Source organism: Nyctereutes procyonoides, unplaced genomic scaffold, assembly GCF_905146905.1.
Source record: "Nyctereutes procyonoides isolate TBG_1078 unplaced genomic scaffold, NYPRO_anot_genome, whole genome shotgun sequence".
NCBI classification, from domain to species: domain Eukaryota; kingdom Metazoa; phylum Chordata; class Mammalia; order Carnivora; family Canidae; genus Nyctereutes; species Nyctereutes procyonoides.
In genome coordinates, this window is record NW_026575131.1 from 20,266,672 (window position 1) to 20,283,850 (window position 17,179).

Below are 17,179 nucleotides of genomic sequence, written 5' to 3' on the forward strand. Positions count from 1 at the left end.
GAAATATTTTGAAGGAAAGGTCAACAAGATTCTAGGTAGATTGAACATGAGGTGTGAGAGGAAGAGACAGTCACGGATGTCTCCAAGGTCATTCTCAGAAGGATGGAGTTGCCTTCAGCAAAAGAGGTTTGGGTGGGGGCCAGAAGGAGTTTGGCTCTGGACATGTTGCATCACACTGCAGTGAGTCTTCTTTACAGAAGCTCTTCTCATCATGCCTGGTTCATCTCCCTGGCCATGTAAAGATGGAATTCCTCAAAGCGACCCTCCATTGGATCCCTACCACCTCTATTGCCTCATATTTGTACTAGATTTCTCTTTAGCTCATTCTTCCAGCCACTCTGATCTCTCTTCAGCTCCTTGAACACGGATGGTCTTTCCAGTCTCCAACATAAGCTGATTCCCCTGCCTGGAGTGCCCAGCCACCCTCCACTCATGCTGTTCCCCCTCTTCATCCCAGTTAAATCCTGTTCAAGCTTCAGAGCTCAGCTTAAGCTTTGCTACTTTAAGGAAATCTTCAGGTCTCTCCCTATGCCATGTCCTAATGCACTACATTTGTTTCCTGTAATTACGTAATTGTATGATTATTTGATTCATGGCCTTCCCACTAGACTGTACGCTCCCAGGGGGCTGGATTCACATCTGTTTTGCTCGCCATTATACCTCCAGTGCCTCACACAATATCTGGCATATAGTAAGTATTTAGTAAATGTCTGTTGAATGAATGAATGATGGCTTATTACCCACCTCAAAGAAAATATCAGCTTATACATTTACGCTCTTGCAGAGTCTTTGTATAATTATAGCATAAGGAATACTGAACTAGGAAAAAAAACACAAAGGAAATAACACATTATCATTTATAATCATCCAGAGTTCAATATGCTCATTCAGGAATCCAAGCCACGGCAGATCCCTTTCCTATAACAGATGGCCTTGCTCACCAGATTTCTGGTTCCCCTCAGATTTACATTGTCCATCCCTTTGAAGACAGGCTGTCATGTGACTTGCTTTGGCTATTTCAATGTGAGGAAAAGTGATAGGTGTCAATTTGAAGCAGAGGCATTTGAAAGCTGGCAGGCAACCCTCCAGTTCCACCCACCTGTATTAGTTTCCAGTGGCTGCCAGAAGAATGTATCACAACTCAGTGGCTTAAAACAACAAAAACCTATTCTGTCACAGTTGGGGAGGCTAACAGTCCAACATCAAGATGTCAACAAGGCCATGCTTCCTCGGAAGTCTCTAGGGAGGAGTCTTTCTTTTGACTCTTCCAGGTTTGGGGGGCTGGGGGCAACCCGTGGCATTCCTTGCCTTGTAGATGCATCATCACTGCAATCTCTGCCTGTCTTCACATGGCTGTCTTCCTGCGTGTCTCCTCGGTGTCTCTGTGTCAAGATCTCCCTCTCCATTCTCTTATAAGGATACCATTCACTAGATTTGGAGCCCACCCTAGTCCAGGATGGCCTCATCTTAAACTGATTACCTCTGCAAAGACCCTACTTAGAAACAAGGCCACACTGACAGGTACGGAGGGTGGGAATGTGAACACAGCTTTCGGCAGGGACACAGTGGAACCATTCTATTCATGAAGCACATGTTGAGGTGGAGCCTTCATCAGCCGGTTCCCTGGGTCATGCAGTGAGACAGGTTTGTGTCTCCCAGTTCACCTCGGTCAGTTCCATGTCCCCTGAGTTAGAGTGGTGGGCTGAATCACCCGCCCCGGGCCAAGTATTTATCCCTACAGCTGTTTGGTGAGTACATTGCACTGATTCATGCAAATTAAATGTGTCTGTGCTGTCTTTTTCTTGTGACCTGTCTCCAGACTGTGTTCCATATGATATATTCCTGTTGATCATTAATTATGCCTATCATTATGCTATGTGCCAAGAGGAATGTGTGGGAAATTAGACACAAGGAGCCCAATTATAAGGTTTATATAATCTAATCTGGTGGACAGAAGAAACTCAGTGTTGGCTGAAACTATCACAGGACACCAAATAATATCATGCAATAAGAGATCATACTAACTGGACTTCTGGTTTGTTCTAAGTACTATGGTAAGCAATTTACAAGTATTATACTCTTTCAACCCCATGGAAGTGTATCCCATTGGATTGATGTTTTATAACTATTTTACAGGTGAGGAAACAAGCTTAAAAGTCTCAAGCAGCTTGCCCGATGGTCATTCAGGACTCCAGTGCAGGTTGGTCTGATTCACAAATTTGGGGTCCTATGGACTTTACTGCCCATTTAATTCAGCTCAGCCTTGATAGCCTGCTAGTATATGGTAGTCGACACTCTGAGCTACACCAAGTTCGGTTCTCCTTACGCAATTAACCCTGGGCTGATTGATGGTTTGATCTCAGTTTTAAGTTGGCCTTCCCACCTGATTTTTATGAAGTAATCCAAACTCAACCTCCATCTTTCTCTAACTTTTTAATTTTAATTCTCTAAGCTGGCCACAGATACAAAGATTTGTTATATCGGGGGCCTTCATTTCTCCTCTAAAGCATTAAAAACAATTAAAAGAAACAAAACGATCAAAGGAAACGACATGAAACCAAACCAACCCTATTTTTAAGCGTTTCCAACCTTGTTTCAAAACAGCCTTATGAGGATTGTTTTCCCAACAGCCATGTATGAAGCCGTCCACTTTTGAAATCTGATTTTCCTATGTAGACATATCCTGTTTTCTATGCTTGGAGAAGCAGGGAATACCCAAGCTGGCATTCAATCGCAGCAAATATGAAATAGACCATTTTTAAAAAATTGTAGGAATGTTAAAATCCATGTTGACTGGTTTTTACATTTACCCGGCAGCATTCCCATGCTAGCGTTGGCATAGAAACTGGAAAAGGAAACTTTCCACCAATCTGTCACTTGCTACTGTTTCCACTTACTTTGCTGTAAGTCCAATTTTAACAAATTTCTTTTAAGTTAAAAAAGTTTACTTTTTTTTTCCTGTTTCAGGATGTTTCCCCAAACATAAAAACATGAGCAAAAAGAAAGATTTTAAAACTCAGTCAAAAATTTGGTTTTCCAAATATTCAGCTGTTTAAAATTCAGATAATTGCCTTGCTTTTTTTTTTTTTTTTCTTTTTCCACATTTAGTCTGAATGCTTTGGCATGGGGAACCCCGCAGTCTGAAAGTAACTTTGTCCCGACTCTCCTCACTGCATTTATTAAAGAGACCAAAAGAGGCATCTGCTTTTCAACAGTTTGTGGTCCGAAGGCCACCAGGGAAAGCCAGAGAGGTTCTGACGATTCAGGAACAAATTCGGGTTTCCCCAAAACTTCGATGCAAGCAAGGTTGGCAGCGGTCACAGCTAGGTATTCCTGAGATCGTTTTCATTGGAGAGAAACAGGCTGGGATTCTCGGAACCAGGCTTGGGTCAGGGAGGCAGGGCAAATCTGCCACTCGTCCTCTCGTGCGTAGCCTAGAACCCAGTAGGCACTCAAGTCATGCCTCACGCGGATGAATGAATCACAGTGATGCTGTCTGGCGTCTTCCAAGACTGAAGGGTGATCTTCCCGGGGCTGGAGCGTGAAACAAGAGGGAGCTGCCTACCTGGGGCTCAAGGGGCCTCAGCCTGGCACCCCAAGCCAGGCGTCCTCATTTTCCTTTGGCACCATCCTGAAGTGCTCTGGAGCTGGCGCGATGTTCCAGAAGGGAGGAAATACATGCATGTGAGGAGACTCAGGGAGGAGAGCAGATGTGAGCATAAAGGGAAAGCATTGGAAATGAAAGAAAAGAACTTGGACTCCCACAGCTGGAAGGACAAACCTCACAATGTCGTCAGGGATGTGGGATTAGGGGTGATTTCGCCTGCCCTTTGTTCTTGTTTCCCCCCTCCTGTCTTCCACGTTTCCCGGTTTATTTGTTTGATGCGTGCCTTTTCTGCTCGGTTATTGGACCACGAGGCCAGACCCCCCCCACCCCCCCACCCCCCGGGTGGCCGGTACCTGGCACGCAGCAGGCGCCCCAATGCACGCGGCCCGAGGCTCCCGTGCCTCCCGCGCCTCCCGCGCCGGCTCCCCGGGGGGCGTCTGAGCGCCTGGCACGTAGTAGGCGCTCCCTAAACATCTGCGCAGCAAATGAGCTGCAAGTTTTCGGCGCCGAGCACGTGGAGCCCTGGCAAGCAGGACGCGGCACGAGCGCGTCTCCCTGCGACCACAAAGCGGCTGCGGCGCGTGCTGGAGGCGGAGGCGAGGGGCGGGCGGCTGCAGGCGAGGCGCGGGCCGGGAGCGGGGCGCCCCGCGGGGGGCGCTGCCTGCGTGGCGCCCGGGGCGGGGGCGGGGGCGGGGGCGGGGCGCGGGGAGCCGCGCGCGGCACGTGCTCGTCCCGGGGCCGCCGGGCCGGGCCGGGCCGGGCCGGGCCGGGGTGGGCGCGCGTGTGCGTGTGCGTGTGTGTGTGTGTGAGTGTGCCCCCCGCGCGTGCTGCCGGGCGGGCGCCGGCGTGAGTCACGGCGGGGCTCGCCTTTATAACGGCCCGCAGGCTCGCGCCAGCCGCCCGCCAGCCGCCCGCCAGCCGCCCGCCGCGCTCCGCGCTCCAGCGAGCGCGCCCCGGCCCCGCGCCCCCGCGCCCCCAACCGCCCCGCAACCGCCGCGCCGTCCCGAGGGCGCCATGAGGGGCCCGCGCTGCGCCCCGCTGCTCCTGCTGCTGCTGCTGCTGCCGCCGCTGCTGCTCACGCCCCCCGCCGGGGACGCCGCCGTCATCACAGGGGTAAGCGGCCCCGGGCGCACCTGTCCGCCGCCGCCGCCGGGGAGGCGCGCCCGCGCTGCGCCCCTGGGGCTCGGGGAGGGCAGCGGCTCGGGGAGCGGCGCCCCCGGGCGGGGACGCCCGCCCCAGGCGCCCCGTGGGGCTCGGGGAGGGAGAGGTGCCCGGATCCGAGGGCGGCGCACGGCCCGCCGCCCTGGGCGCACCGTGGAAGAGACGGTGCCCCGCGTGCCGCCGCCGTGCCCTGCTCGCGCCCCTCTTAACCCCCTGCCGGCTCCCTCCGCGAGCCCGGTCTGTGTTTGTGTTAGCGCTGCACGAAGTTCGCGTGCACAGTCTCCTCCGGCGCTTCTTCCAGACTTCCAGCCTCGAACCTTAAAATTTGGAGAGGCCCTGCCTGACGCGCGCAGCGGCCAGAGACCCCCCCCCCCCGCACACACACACCCCAATCCTGAGACTTTAATCCTATGCTCAAGGACCTTACCCCCCCTTGCACCCTCCACGGAAAACCCCTTGAAATAACTTGCTCCGAGGCCCTGTGTGCGCTTGGGAAAAGCAATTGGGGGGGGGGGGTGCTTCCTTTTGGTTTCCACGGCTTTTTGCTTGCTTCTTTTTTTTTCTTTCTCTTTTTTTTAGCGTCTTGAGGTTTTCCTCGTAAAAGTTTTTTGTTTTTGGTTTTTTTTTTTTTTTTTCCATTTGCAATTCCTGATAAAGCACCTCCAGAGCTCGGGCATAATTATGGAGTTAGGTTACAATGTTGATGTTTGTTTCAACTTAGAGAAGTTGTCCTCCTCATTTTCGGAAGTGGGAACTGAGTCAGTCCTCTCCTACTCCCACCAACAGTCCTCTGTGTGTGGATCTGCAGGATGAGTTTAAGAGTACAAAATTTAAAACTCTGGTCGACCTCCACAGTGCAAAATCGCTTACCATTGCCCGGCTCCTCGACTGCTTTACTCTTTTATCTTTTTTTTTTTTTTTTTTTTAAGTCTGAAATTTTTTTACACCTCCATTACATTGATTTCAATTATCTATGTGCACATTATGGGATTTAAATAAAACCTCTCTGTTTGAACTGGTAATAGATAATGAAATAGTTAAATGTGAGGGAAGTCGGCCCTTGTCTTGAGAAAATAAAGCTCCGTAGTCTCCAAGTTAGTTAATAGGTCTATAGCATCTTGAAAGCCCTTGTACAATAACAGTATTTGGTTATATCCCATAGGTATAATAAACATTGTGGTACTTATTAAAATAATTACAGATTTTTTAAAAGTGTATTTGAATAGCTTTGTCAGTGTGGTTGGGGAAAAAAAAAGTTTTTACAGGTCTTTCTAATATATGTGTTGGAACATGATTGGGCTTTTCCCCCCTCTTCCCCTGCTGGCTCATTTTAAATTTCTCCTAATCCTCTGAGCCCAGAATTCCTTTGCAATATAAGTATCTTTTTGTTCCATTCACAGGACAACACTATTTGAATAGGTCTGCAATGGGTTAAGGATGAAGGGCGTTAGGAAACAGCAGTCTAATTAAAATTATATAAACCCATGCATTTCTTTGTAAATATTTCCAAGAAGTGAAGCTTTCTGTTACAGAAGTGAAATTTTATCACATTGGATGTTTGTCTGTTAGAGACATTCAGGGTGAACTTACATGGGATGTTTTTGTTGTTGTTGTTTTAACTCAGTGTTACAAAAAGAATTTTTTAAAATTTCTCTAAGCAAAGTGGCAATAAAGAAATGTAGTTATGTCTTCATGACAGGAACCATCTGGAGCCAAATGAAAAACTTAGTAACTTATCGTCTTCAGGATGTTAAACATCCTAGTGATTGACTGAATTTTTGAAAGATTTTGACTGCATTTTGATTGTCTTATAAAAAGTAGTGGAGCTTCAGAATTCCAGATCTTGAGCATCTGTTGACAGAAAATACTCCCTGAAACCTCCACCTTAAATATTTACATTTTTTGGTAGTAGGTGTAGTTATTTTGATGTTGATTTATATTCCGCATAGATTTGTTAAAACCGTTTTGGAAAAGATCATGTACTGAACCTCTCATTTATGGAATGTAATGGCCACGTATACATGATTTCTGGCGTACAGATAAAAATTGGAAAATGGAAATGTTTGGATGTTTTCCTGTGTATGTCCTAAGACCCCAAGGTGAAAATTGTTGCTTTTGTCCATATAGTTTTAAAGAGGCTGAGAAAAAAATTCTGATGAAGGAAATAAGCCAACTCTAAAGTAGGATGGTTAGTAATTTTTAACAAAAAATAGTGAATAAGGGTATGCCCATATATTTATATTTTGAGAACTTGTGGCTGGCCCCAAAACTTTGAAGGAGAAGAACCTTGAAGGAGCGTTTCAGTTGTTTCCAATAAATGTAAAAAATTTAAGTTTTTGTCTAAACTATGGACTTTTTAGTTTCTTACATATATAATACAGGGTGTTTTTGCCTTATTGCTAGCAAAACATTATAACACACTACTTAAAGCATCCTATTTTTTGTTGGCTCTAGGAAGGAACAATTGTTTTTCAGGTCTATTTTCATGCAAATAAATTTAGACTGTGTTATTTATTTCTACTTAGAGTATGAAAATTCCTCCATAGTTGATTCTTTAATTATTTATATTTACAATAAATTGCCGAAAATTGCATCTGCCATTTGCATTTCTAAATCTGATTAATCTTAAGTGTTCAACTGACTTTGTAATATACACATATGTACACTCTGAGCCAATAATTTCCTTTTTTGCATGTTACCTGGAAAAAAGTAACATAAGACAAAAGTCTTGGTTTGTCCATTCCCAACCTATGAGATTTCTTTCTTTAAAGAGGAAATGTGAAAATCAAGCCAGTGGTGTGAGAAACATCAAGTCTCATGAACCAAAATGCAAATATTTGAAAGGGAAAATGAGCACTTTTAAAATTTACATCAGTGCCTTTATGGGTCTGGAGCATTTCATGCCAGATTTAGAGACCATTTAAATCCCTTCTTAAATTTGGGCCCAATGTATTCTGCAGTTAATAGTCATAAAATCTCATGATTCAATTTATGTAGTTCCTAATGGCCATGTATAGTATAAGTCTAACGCAGACTCGTTTTTCAAATTCAAAGCCAATTCAGCCACAAAACACTAGAAAAATAGAGGTGATTTTCTGTGTATGTTTATTTAAGATTTTCATAATGTGTAGGCCATTCTTCAGGCCATTTTTTATAAAACTAGGAAAATCTCTTCTCATCAGATTTTATGATAAATATGTGCAAGCAAATGAAGATTACAGTTCTTTTTTATATGTGTATGATTATTAAAATCCTAGTGGTTGGTGATTTAAAGAGCATTTTTACTGCTAATTTTAGATTTCCTTAGCTTGAGACTTCCCCGCCATCTATATTTATCTGTTTGTTTGTTACATTTCAGGCCTGCGACAAGGACCCCCAGTGTGGTGGAGGCATGTGCTGTGCTGTTAGTATCTGGGTTAAGAGCATAAGGATTTGCACACCTATGGGCAAAGTGGGAGACAGCTGCCATCCGCTGACTCGTAAAGTTAGTATATATATTTGGATTTATGGTGGTTCTCTTATGTTGCAGTAACTCAGTAACTCAACTCCCAACAAGGCCTGTCTGACATGAAACCCAGGGTAATGTGCTTGAAATTATAAGTTAGAGAAGATGACAATGGGAAACCCCTCCTCTCCCCCTCCCCTCCTATTTTAAAGAACTGGATCCTCTATCATCCTTACTCTAGTGAATCATTTTTCATGTCATTACTCTCATGACATGAGAAACATTTCATAAAGATAATTTCAAATGCATGAATTTGCCTAAAAATTATTTAGGACAAAAAAATGTATGCTGCTTTGCAGGAATCAGAGTACAGAGGTTCTGGAAAAGCCTTTTGATATCAGACCTACTGATAAGGCAAAAAGTGAATAACTTTGTGTTTTGTTTCTTGCAGAAAATCATCAATGGTACAGTTATCCTTTTATCTTTAAAGGTCCTTTATTTTCACTCTGTCTACGCAGTACACATAATCTAGTACTTCATAATCCTAGAGGTTAAAGACATTTAAGTGTTCAATGTATTCTGTATCCTAAAGACCTAAACAACACTTTTGAACAGTTTTGGTGGTAAGTGGCATGACTGTATATCGGCAGGATTGGATGGCACTTTCCAGGTTGTGTTGCAGATGCTCCTGTCTCCAAGAGCCAATCAGTGACATTACTTCAGGAAGCGGGATGGGGATGGATTAGGGACTGGAGGGAGCAGAAAAGTGTGTGGAGCCTGAAGAGTCTTGGCCCTTCTGAATCAAAACTTGAAAGACTGGGATGTCAGTAAGATCCCCCAGAGAGGCCAGGTAGCAAGCAATACCTTGCTCCCCTAGCGCCATCTCCTGGTTTCACCCAGTAGCAGAGTGAAGTCCGGGGCCAGCAGAGGGCTTGTCCCAGGCCAGGTGGCTGGCTGGAGGCGGAGCTCAGTCTCTCTGCCACTTTTTCTCTAGGCCAACGTTGTATACTCCTCTTTTGAAATAGATAGAAGGCTTTCAAAGCAAACTGGACGTGCCTTCTACCTTTTTTTTTTTTTTTTACCCCACCTGTGGTTTAGGGTTGAAAGCTGCAGTAGAGCCCCTCATCTTCCCTATGCTGGACAATTGCAGATAACAGTTACTATTTTGACTTTCTTAGAGTGAAGGTAATGAAAGAAATTGGTGTATGTTTAGCTCTGTGAGCTGTAATAGGGACTCCACTTGTTTGAGTCTCTCTGAAGACAGAGCTTGTCTCTCCTGTGGTTTCCTTGAGAAATACTTCCTGTTCCGTTTAGACCATTGGTCCCCATGGCTTCAGTGTCATAAAACATGACATGCACCTTTTATTCTTAGCCACTTGAAGACAGGAAAGGTTGTAAACGGTTAGTTGTCTGTCTCAATGCCAAACTCCCAGGGGAGGAGATGACACCAGCCCAGCCACCTTTGGCATTGATGTCAGTTTTGTCATCACCCTTATCGAGTGCGAGTCTCAACTTTTGTACATTTGAGCCACTTCATTGCAAGGTTTGCTCTTAATCTTTTCCTTTAAGAATGTTATTGTTTTTGTCCAGTCTTACCATACCCTTACACCCCCTGCATACCAGAATCATGCAGCCTGTTTGCTAAAACAAGCAAAGAGCGACACATTCTATGCAAGTATTCTTTGTAATTGTAGCAAAGCCCAGTTGCCACTGGTTGAAGGCTCTGATGCACCAGACACTCTGTATGAAATGTTGTATATGCATTTCATATTTAACACAACAAGCCCGTGAAACACATTTGTTTCCAGCAGATTCTGCATACAAACACACTAAGCCTTACAGGAACTCGGTATCTGGCTGAGGTCACGAGGTGAGAGGTCTCAGAGCAGCACTGGACTTCATTTCTGTCTGATGCTCCATTGGTTGTGCAGTCTTGATCATCATACCCTTGTGCCACCTTGAAAGTGGTTTCATCTGAGCACTTTGGACTCCAGTTAACCAAAACTGGGTTGTGTAGGATAAGATAATGGTCCTCCAGGGGAATTTGTCACAACCTGTATTTCTGATGAGTTTTCCGAATCTGCGGGATTTTAATAAGAGAACCCAATTCTGTTTCCCTGGGTGCCTGGACAGCTTCCAGTTCAGGTGTAGTGCAAGGTTATTTCTGAGAGTAAACAAAATCATTTTTCTCCCAGAAATCCGGATACATCTCCACACCTTTGTTTTTAATCACAGTTTGAGTAATGAAGTCTTTAATAACAAATTATGCTTTTCATAGTAGAATTAAGTGATAAAAGAGCTAAAGGACTAAAAATAAAATAAAGGTTTTATTTCAGATCTTGACTCTTCCCCCTTTCGGTTGCACACTTGAAAAGTGTTACTAGAACTCATGCTTTACAGCTTTTCCTACTGGATACTTTTCTGTCTTGAAAATACATTTTCATATGTCATTTCTATTTTTAAAGTAGGTCCTGGAGTTGTTACTTATTCTAGGTGATATTAATTTATCCTGGTAAAAATCTAGTTACTTCCAGATCTTCTCTCCACTATATTCTATTCAAAACAACTTGAGAAGAATGTATTTTGCAAATATATCCTGGTGAATGTAATACACAGTGTTCAACTTCAAATTACAGTTTTAATGGCTCATTAGTATGTGGCAAAAGTATACACGCTGCATAGAAAATTTTCTTTTAATGTGATGTGATCATTCCTTTCTTCTTTCTTTTTTTTTTTTTAAAGGGATTAACTGGTTGTGGTCACAGAGATTGGTGTTTTAAAAACACAAGACTGTTAATAAGTGGAGATTACACCTGTTTAAATTTTGAATTTTCCGTTCTGGCTCGGCTTAGACATTAGCCACAAATGTCTGTTTATTTTGATAAAGCGAGTAGTATTTGATGAATGAAATTGTGAACTTCAAGTAGGAATTGATAGTCACAGAATTCAGTCTACTATTTTATTTCAGATACATCAACTAATGTGTGGAGTTTACAGTAACTGCTAGGCTATAATTTTATAATTGTACAATTTTTAACTTTATATTTGATAATTGAAAAGTAGAATGAAATATCAGTTCACCTAAGAAGAATAGTATGTTTTCCAAACACACTTTTAGTCATAAGTTTTAACATGTATTCATTTTTTAGCAATTTTTAAAGTTAGGGATGAATTATTGAATCATACGTCTACAAGGAATATTTTGCTATTTTAAAAAACAACACTATTTTGGGGTGCCAGAGTGGTTCATTTGGTTACGTGTCTGCCTTTGGCTCTGGTCGTGATCTCAGGGTCGTGGGATGGACTCCCACAGCGGGCGCTCTGCTAAACAGGAAGCCTGCTTCTCCCTCTTCCTCTGCCTGCCACTCTGCCTGCTTGTACTCTCTTGCTCTCTTTCTGTTAAATAAATAAATATTTTTTAAAACCCCCACTATTTTAGTATTTTAATTAATACCTAAACTTTTCAGAGTTTAAAAGATTGGCTATTTCCATCCCATTCTGATTACTGCTTGGCTTTGAAAGTTTATGTGATTAATACTTTTATTTTTATTACTTATCATTTTATAAATTATTCAATTTAAATGACTGTTTCCTCCCCCCAAATTGTTTTTGCTTCACTTTTTATGTTAACGTTTTTAGTACCTGTTTGCCTTTTGTTTTCTGGTAGTTTTTTTTTTTTTTAAGCTACACTTTAAAATTTGACCAATACATTTTCCTTTTCTGAAAAAAAAAAAATTAAAACCTGGGACTTGTCTTTTTTTTAAAGAAAGGAAGATTTAAAAATTATTAGTTTCTGTTTCAGAACTAACCTATGATGAAACATTGTAAATATACTTTCAGGATAGAGTTTACCTTTAAAAAATATTTAAAAATATACAAAATACATAACATATATTTTATAAAATATATAATATATAAATATATATTTAAAATATAACTACAGAATTTAGTGGAAGATGGGTGGATGAAAGCTTAATACGTTAATTTCCTCATCTTTCCTATCACAGATGTCAGGAGCCACTATCTACATTTTCTCTCTCTGGGCAGCATCATTGGTGTGAATACAAGTTCATTGTCAGACTCAGAGGAGGTAGATATACAGAGTTTCTCAGCTTGGGCACTGTTGACAGGATGGGCCCGATAGCTCTTTGTTGTTGGGACCACTCAGTGCATCATAGGATCTTTAGCAGCTTCCCTGGCTTCTATCCACTAGATGCCAGTAGTCTCCCTCTCTCAGTTGTGACAACCAAATATGTCTCCAGACTGTGACATTTCCCCTGTGACAGTTGGGGAGATGGACGGTGCACTGCTTGAGCACCACTGGCCTAACACTACATTTACCCAGCCCCACAGGACACAGTGTAAGAGATACAGCAGCATCATTGCATTGTGAGCTCACAACTTCGCTTGCCCTCTCTTCCACACGGGGTACTTATGGTTGCCCCAAATGAGAGCCTGAGTGTGTGTGGGGTAGGGTGTGGGGGGTAGGTCCCCTTGACTCACAGGAGCTACCACCTTTACTTCTTGCAAGTATTTGCCCAGACTTGCATGCCAACAGCTTCCGCTGCCCAGATGAAGTTCCACACAACCCACGAGCCTGACTCCCCTATTCCTTCCTTTCTGTTATTCTTTCCAAGGACACAGTGAGATGGGAGATGAGATCTCATGTTAACCCTCTACTCACAAGGAGATAAATCCTTGCATTGTTTTGGGTTACATAGATATATACTTATTCTGAAAGAATTTGAAGAGACCTTTTAAGACTTGACCAAATTAAAGTATGTTGACAATCTTCCTAATTACTAAAGCTGGAAACTTGTGGGAATGGGACAGGTACTGTGAGACTTTTAGTTTCTATTTTATGTGCTATTACAGTATTTGAAATTTTTTGAACTGTGTAAGTTTGACAAGAGTTATAACAAAACTGACTTCATTAAAAATTGCTTAAAACATTAAAACATTGTTTTAATGAAGTAAAATTGGTGTATAAATTATATAAGTTTCAGGTATACAACCTGAATCAATCACAATCACAACATTGTGCTTTGACGTCTGAAGTACAAAATGATCCTCATCTATCACTATTCAACTTGACTCCCTTCACCCATTTTGCCTACCCCAAACCAGCTTCCCACGGTAGACCCGTGCTTTTCATGTGACACAACCAGGGTCTCCTCCATCAATCCTTTGTTATATCTCTTTCTTTAGCAAAATTGACTGTTTTGAGATAAGTCAGTGCTTTGTTTCTGTGCTATTTTCCCTTTAAAAGTGCTGCAAATGGATCACATTGGATTGAGTTTATTCTAAAATAAACCCTCAGGTTGGGACTGAATGGTTAGCTCCTGGGCCATATTTATTTGTGCCTCTGAATATGCACCTTCTGTATACTTTTTCATGTACCTGTGACTATAAGATACCTCTTAAGTTTGTCACATAAAATGTGTAGAGCTAGAAGTGAGTAGGCCAGTGGAGGAGTTCCCAAGCATCTACTAAGTGTATAACGTCAGAAATGATGTTCTTTGTCATTAGCTCACAGATGGAAGGGGAGGAGGAAAACCACTATGTGCAGGTGCAGATAACAGGACCTGGGAAGGCTACCTCTCTGCCTTTGGGCAGCGCACAGTCTTGGGGTTGGGGGGGTTGGAAGGATACCGGCTTTTAACTTGTATTTGCTTAAGTGCCTCCTGTGTACCAGGCTAAGTCCCATGTGTTTACAAATAAGATGTCCTTTCTTCAAAGAGCTTGGCATTGGAGGGAATGGTGGTGTTTGAGAAAAGAGCAAAATCTGGAAGAAAGCGGGACTGCGTTTGATTGTGATATGTTCCCTTTTAGCTGGGTGACTGCAGTTAGCCGAGTAATTTCACCTCAAGAGGAAGCCACTTAGCTTGTGTCAAAACAAGGCAAAAATCTGGCACACAGGTTGGGTGTGACATTGACATGCAGTCCCTTATGAAGCCTGGGCATGGCAGGCTGCCACCATTATTTTTCTTTGCTCCTGTTTTCAAGGCACTGGGAGCCCACATGAAGGCCAGAGGGCGGCCATGGTGTCTTGATGCACACAAATCACAAGACTGCAAGCTCCATGAGGGTGCCTATTCAGAGCTTAAACTATCTTACTGGTTATCTGTCTTCCATCATTAAAATTTACACCCCCTGAGGGGCTGAGGCCTTTCCTGTTTTGTTCATCACTCTATCTGTAGCATCTCAACTATGGACTGCTGTGTCAGTGGCACTCAGTATATATTAGCTGAATGGGTCAATAAAAGAAACATGCTTGGTGTTGTTTGACATGTTCATTATAGTTACATTTCACTTATCTCAGGCTTCAATTCATTACCTTGGGTGTTGCTGTTGTGTTTGTTTTTCTCAACGTTGGCACCGTTGGCACTTTGGGCCAGAGAGTCTCATTGTTGAGGGGCTGTCCTGTGCTTTGGAGTCTGTCCAGCGGCATCCCTGGCCTCTACCCACTACTAACACTCCCTCCCCCAAGTTGTGACAATCAAAAATGTCTCTGGATATTGCCAGATGTCCCCTTGGGGACAGAAGCACCCTCAACTGAGAACCACATGCCCATGTAGTGACATGTGTGACAAAATGAGGCTCTCCAAGTCTCAGGGCTAGAATAGATCATAAAGGTCAGGGATTATAACTTCTCGTACTGTCCACTTGTAATTGTCTGAGCCAGTGCAGCCAGGTCCACGTCCTCTGACAATATTCTCAGTGCCAACAAATGAGCTAGCCATCCATGTGCCCTTTGACACACACAGTGGCAGAACCATTCTGAGCACAAGCCTGCATGGAGCTGACGGCCTGCATGGAGCTGTGGCACCTGCGTGTAGGCACTGTCATTACAGCCTTGAAAATAAGGCCCTTGCCAAACGGCAGAGGAACCCGAGGTGGCTCTGCCTCTTCACCACCTGCCTGTCAATGTCCGCCTGTTGCTTCCCTTTCTTCCTTTTGTATTTATTGATCTCAATCATTTCCCTGGCCCTTCCAGAACCATTTTGGAACTGGAAGGCAGGAAAGAAGAAAGAGGAAGAGAAAAAAAAGGAAAGAGGAGGTAAGAAGAACATGAGCATGGTACCAACCCAAAGATGATGCCCAGCACAATCAGCCATGACCATTTCTGGACTACCGTACAGTTGGGTCTGTCCTATTAGTTCAACCCCAAAGTAAAGTTAGAATGGTTCTGTCACTGTCTGCAGACAACATTTTTTTTAATGTACAGAGAAATCATTTAGAAGGCATCTGGAAGATGCATCTCAGACTTTCTCATTAGGACAGGGATAATTGGCATGGGGTGGCCTTTTTAGGTGGAGTAGAATAGGAAATACACTAGAACGATAGTGAATAAAGCATCTGAGTTGAGAAACAGGATGCATTTTTCTGCCATGTGGAAACTGTAGAAGGATCTCTGAGGCATGAGTCTCTGAATAGCTTGACTCTGTCACGTTACTGTGGACCAGTGTAATTTATCATCCCATTTCAGTGACAATCTGTCACCTCCAGGGCTGGGGTTAAACTTTCTCCCTATACTTGCAAAGGGGATCCTCAAGAGGTTGCCGGTGGGGGCGGGGGGGTGTTGGAGAGAGAATGAATTTTGTTCTTTGCCTCTGGAAAGTATATGTACTTTGCGGAACTCCACTGCCCATGAGACAGAGGACCACCATGCCAGTTTCTGGGTGACCATCCTCAACCCAGCTTCATTGGTGGCATGGGCAAGACTCAGAAATACCACTTGGATGACTCTTGGAATGAAGCCATCCCTTCTCTGCTGGCTCTCCCTAGGTCAGGGTTTGGTTTGTTCCTTTTCCATGACTCCAGCTTGACTTCTTCCTTAATTTCCCTTTTGTTTCTTCCCTACCTACACTTCCCAGAATTTTGACCCCCTCTGCCAATCTGTGTGCAAACATGTGAGTTTGTATATTGCTCATTGTCCGTGACTTCATATTTACTCATTATATCAATGTGGTCATCCTCTTAATGTCATGCCCTCATTAAGGAGCTTCATTAGTAAGATGCTAGAGAAAGAATTGAAATGAAGAAGTAAAAGGCAGTATAACTTGGTGGTTAAAAGCTTGGTCTCTCTGGTCCACCTGCCAGCCAAGCTCCAAGTACTGAGTATGGGACCTTGGGCAAATTACTAATCTCTCTGTGTCTCAATCTCTCACTTGGAAAATGGGCATAATTCAAGCATTTGTCATCTTCACAGAGTGGTTGTAAGGATGAAAAAGGATAATACATAAAATGAGCGTATTGCTTGATGAAGAGTTAACGTTCAATATAACACTAGCTGTTATTATTCAAAAAGAGTTCTGCAGAATAGTTTATTTCTGGTTTTTGTTTTTTAATGTTTCTTGCTCTGACTCAGTTTTCTTCTTTTATCTTAGGTTCCATTTTTTGGGCGGAGAATGCATCACACATGTCCATGTATGCCGGGCTTAGCCTGTTTACGGACTTCATTTAATCGATTTATTTGTTTAGCCCGAAAGTAATCACTTGAGAGCAGAAACTTTAAATGTGAACAGCCACATGATGTCTCTAAAGTCTATTTACTTGTGATTGTGCCAAACAAATAATATGCCAGAAAGAAATGCTGTTGCTTCCTCAACTATCCAAGTAACATTTCTATCTTTGATGTTTAAATGATGTTTTTTTTTAATTGAAAGAGGATTTTAATTTTGGATACAAATGTAAAGTGCAAGGCATTATGGAACCAGTTCTCATTTCCCTGTTTATGTTTTGGTTTGGCTTGGCTCTTTAGATGCCAAAAACTCACCCATTTTCACAGAAATGAGGAGAGTAAGAATTTGATCTTTTGTTACAGAAACATTTTTTTCTTAAATTCCCTTTCCCCAGCCCTGCCCATCACACACACACACACACACACACACACACACGTACGCACGCAGACACACACACCCTCAGGTCTCTTTTCTCTCCTCAAAGAATTTTAAGGCTCTCAC

The 17,179-nt window shown here is 43.1% G+C and overlaps 1 protein-coding gene across 1 annotated transcript; it reads left to right on the forward strand.

Moving 5' to 3' along the window:
- Window positions 1-4,593: 4,593 nt before the first annotated feature.
- Window positions 4,594-16,708, forward strand: PROK2 (prokineticin 2). The gene is made up of 3 exons (XM_055344827.1): window positions 4,594-4,720; window positions 8,127-8,252; window positions 16,604-16,708. Exons 1-3 carry the CDS (start codon window positions 4,622-4,624, stop codon window positions 16,706-16,708), a joined length of 330 nt encoding a protein of 109 aa, XP_055200802.1. The 5' UTR covers window positions 4,594-4,621.
- Window positions 16,709-17,179: the final 471 nt, after the last annotated feature.

Bases quoted from the DNA above. Each gene is read 5' to 3' on its own strand.
- PROK2 (XM_055344827.1), top strand. From the start codon at position 4,622: ATGAGGGGCCCGCGCTGCGCCCCGCTGCTCCTGCTGCTGCTGCTGCTG. The intron at 4,721-8,126 runs GTAAGCGGCCCC...GTTACATTTCAG, and splicing joins ACGCCGCCGTCATCACAGGG to GCCTGCGACAAGGACCCCCA. The intron at 8,253-16,603 runs GTTAGTATATAT...CTTTTATCTTAG, and splicing joins GCCATCCGCTGACTCGTAAA to GTTCCATTTTTTGGGCGGAG.